Genomic DNA, 3,765 nt, shown 5'->3' with positions numbered 1-3,765 from the left:
TGGGTCTCGAACGGGCTGGCGTGGCAGCGCGCGAGAGCGGACGGGTCCCGCGGGCTTGCTCAGCTCTGCTGAGCTCGACTTTGTCTTTTAAAAGCTCTTAGTTGCTGCTGGCAGCGGTGAAGTGGGGTTTGCACAGGTTTATTTGCTTCTGTGCGGTGCCCTGGGGTTGAACTGATAAGGCGTAATGAGAGCGCAAAAAGTGCAGCGGAGAAGGAAAATGTTTGAACGTCTCCTGTTGCCACGGGAAATACTCTGTGAAGAGCTTTTATCTTCTCGATCCCAAACACAACTCCTGGGCAATAAGAGAAGGAGGAGAAGCTGAGCTCTTGGCAGCTACAGCTGCACCGGCTTTTGGTAAAGCTCCTGACAGTTTGTCATAGCTGCAAATCTGATTGCAGCCTGTATAAAATGTTCTTGGAGGGATGTGAACATGTCCCTGTCTGCAGGAACAGGTATATCTGTACACGTGTAGGAAAGGAGAGACTGGATATCCATCCCAAGCCTGTTCCTTTGGGAGATGCTGCCTGGGCAGCCACTTCCAGGAGAAACCCAGCACCCAGTGTCTTCCCAGCACTTAACTCAAAGAGTTGCTTTTCCAGTATTTTTCTTTTTAAAGGTTCATTGTTTCTGCTCAAGGTTCTGCAGTATCTTGGTCTGGATGTGACCGAGGAGAAGAAGAGGCAGTTACGGCAAAGCTTGACCACAGACTCGCAGGGGACAGTGGCCTACGGAGGTGAGTGGGCGGCTCTGAGTGTGATGGGCTTGGGCTTTTTTTTCATTTTTGCGTAGCTTTGCTGGCAGCTAAGAAAGGAGAGAGGCACCTGCTGAAAGGTGGCAGGTAAGACACCTGCCTGGGTATTGATAGAGCCTCAAAACAGCTAAGAAAAGTCACAAATACAAAAGGTGGCTTTTGGTCTCTACCATGTGTAAAATGAGAATAAAGGGAAGTCAGTGCAAGGGCTCACTTTCCTTAACCCCCAGCTTGCCAAGCAAGAGCTGGCTAGAGGGCACGCAGAAAACAAAAGCCAGCTCTGCTGTGACCTGCCAGAGCATAGCTGGCTCTGCTCCCCAGAAGTTTTTTCGCAAAAATTCAAAGCCGTCAGCGACGTCCCCACCAGACAGAACAGGCTTGCAAAGCACAACGCCTCTTGGACGGATGTTTTTGTGCAGAGCGAGCAACGGGGTACGGAACCGGCTCCGTAGTTTGCAGCAGTAGAAATAAGGACGATTAGGGGTATTTGACAAACGTGCTGGCAGTGAAGATGCTGCTCTTGCGGAAAGGCTCTGGTCCCTGCTGCAGCCCAGGGGCTGAGGACTGGAGGGGCTGGGACCTCGGTGCCTCCTCCTCTCCGCCGCGCCAGCTCCCGGCACACAGCCCCTCGCACCGTGCCTTCCTCCATGTCTGAAAGCAAAATGAATCTGCATTTTCAGACTTGTCAGCTTAAGTGTTTCTTTCTAAGTGCCGAAGGCGTCGAGTTGTTTTTTGCTTAAATCAGCAGCAAGAGAAATGCCAGCAGGCAGGCGGGTGCCTTTGGTCAAAGAAATGTGGTTTTAGCTTAAAATTTTAAAACTCTGAGAACCACGATCGTCCGCTGTGAAAATGTCTGAGGTTTTTTGTTTTTTAAAAGGTTCATTTTTTTCAAATGGAAAAGAAACAGGAGTCTGGTAAAGACTGTCAACAAATTATTTAGGCTTGACGAGACTGCCAAAGAGCACAGGAGTGTTAGAGAAGACTGCTTGGCATCTCCAAACCCACTCTGCTTGGCAGTCAGTGGATGTCCCCAAAATCGGTGGCACTTTCTCCTAACACACCGTGCTTTCCTCTTTTAGCCTGTTAAAAACTGATTCTTCCTCACAGATCTTCTCCAAGCACTCAGGGATCTGATGCAAGAGGAGCTAGATGAGGCTGGTCTGGATTCCGGCTCCATGCTCTTCACGCAGCACGAGGTGGCCAGTTTGCTGGATACGTCGGCTTTCCACTCTCCGGTCAGTCAGTCCAACACTCTTCTACATTGAATCCATGAATATTCCACGTGAAATCCATGAAATTCTGAGACGGGGGAAGCTAAATTACCATTTCCTGCTGGTTCTAGAGTTGTAAAGAGAAGGCAGAACTGTGCATTCATCATTTAGATTATAGGAAATTCTGTGAAAGACCTAAAAATTCTCAACTTCAGTAAAGAAGTAACAGTATCTATGGGATGATGTGAAGGAAGTAGCCTGGCAGTGATGCAGAAGGAAAATTTGCCATAATTAATCAATTCCAACTAATTTCACCTGCTTCACAAAATGAGAACTCCCCATAGCACACCTATTCCAGCTATGTCAGGGATCAGAGCGTGAAATCCTGTGGGGTGGAAAAAACCCCACCCTGCAGCTGAATTATTTAATGTGCCTTTTGATCTGTTGGATAAAAACGCTGACTCCCTCTCAAAGTGATTTTGATTTTGATTCACCGTTGTTCTGGGTATGGAAAACCACACAGCCCCATGGTTTTGGTAAAGCGTAAGCGGTGCGTGATGCTGTCTGTCCCTCTGCCTTGCAGACCTTCGACGCTCTCAGCTGTAACGGCAACGAGGAGCTGGAGCAGCTGCAGCTGGAAGTGATGGATCTGCGGCAAGAAGTCCGAAGGCTCAAGGTGGAGCCTCTCCTCTGAGCAGATTTCTTGGCTGGTGCCTTCTGCTGTAGCTCGCTGTAGTCGTGCACGAGGGCAGTGGTGTAGCCTGCCCCTCTTACGAAGCCACCAGTTTGCATTCTGCGCATTCCTCGTTACAAAGGAGACTCTCAGCCTCAACTCTCCTTAATTGCCTCTTTCTCACTCTCAACCTCAAATGAAAACTTACTTGTACTGAAAGCATGCAGTCACTTTTTAGCAGTGTGGTGGGGGAGAGTGCACCAACCGCTACTGTAAAATATTATCCTGGTGGGTAGGGGCTACAAGGCCAGGGCATCTTCTAGACAATGTCTGATCGCTTCTTGCTTCTAATCCAGTGAAAATATTTTCCCTAGTCTCTCCTGAAAGAGGTGGAGAACAGCAAGAAGTCAATGGAAGACGAGCTTCAGAGACTGAACCAGGTTAGTGAAGAGATTGCTGGGGGCCTTGGGGTGGATGCGGTGGTTGGCAGCCGAGGGGGATGTGGTGCATTCACCAGAACTTCTCGCTGCTTCCAGAAAGCCCTGGGCTTCCTCTCCGAGAACCGGACGCTGCACAGCAAGCTGCAGGTGGCAGAGGTCGTGCAGAGACAGGCCCACAGCGCGGAGCAGGACTACGAGGAAGTGATCCACTTGCTGGAAGCTGAAATTGCAGAACTGAAGATGCAGCTGGCGGGGAAGAAAGCAAAACACATCTCTGAAATAGAGGTAATGCAACCCCTCAGCCTGGGAAAAAACCCCCACAACCCACCTGACCCTCCTTCTGTGGGTTCTCCTTCTATTTATAAAGGAGGAAATGAACGTAGCACATGCGTCATTTGTTGTGTATGACCACAAGGCTAGCGTGGTCTCTGGATCTGTGTTATAATCTGTATAATTTCCTCTGTCCACTCCAAAAGGACAGTCGTCTTCTGTTTGTAGCAAATGTCATAACATGGTGTTTCCAAAAGCCAAGGCTGGAGCGCCATCATCACCTTTTTCTTCTTCCCCCGGCCCCGTCTCAGGAAGACATCCTGGAACTGAAAAGACAATTGTTCCTGGCTGACGGCCAGTTACGAAAATCAGAAGTCTCACGGAAGCGCCTGGAGATCTGCAATAGGAAACTGCTCCTGT

At 49.4% G+C, this 3,765-nt stretch overlaps 1 protein-coding gene across 1 annotated transcript in view; it reads left to right on the top strand.

The window, feature by feature from the left end:
• The window catches only part of LOC104628680 (syntaxin-binding protein 4-like), a gene marked incomplete at its 3' end in the record, with an annotated part of 28,201 nt that extends 24,841 nt beyond the window's left edge, over positions 1-3,360 (top strand). The window contains exons 13-17 of the mRNA XM_010297349.1: positions 637-733; positions 1,859-1,986; positions 2,546-2,638; positions 3,010-3,075; positions 3,172-3,360. Coding sequence (XP_010295651.1) covers positions 637-733; positions 1,859-1,986; positions 2,546-2,638; positions 3,010-3,075; positions 3,172-3,360 — 573 coding nt within the window. The remainder of the gene's footprint in view (positions 1-636; positions 734-1,858; positions 1,987-2,545; positions 2,639-3,009; positions 3,076-3,171) is intronic.
• Positions 3,361-3,765: the final 405 nt, after the last annotated feature.

This window comes from Phaethon lepturus, unplaced genomic scaffold, assembly GCF_000687285.1.
Source record: "Phaethon lepturus isolate BGI_N335 unplaced genomic scaffold, ASM68728v1 scaffold31030, whole genome shotgun sequence".
NCBI classification, from domain to species: Eukaryota; Metazoa; Chordata; class Aves; order Phaethontiformes; family Phaethontidae; genus Phaethon; species Phaethon lepturus.
The sequence above is the reverse complement of the archived record's forward strand: the minus strand, read 5'-3'. Positions and strand labels throughout refer to the sequence as shown.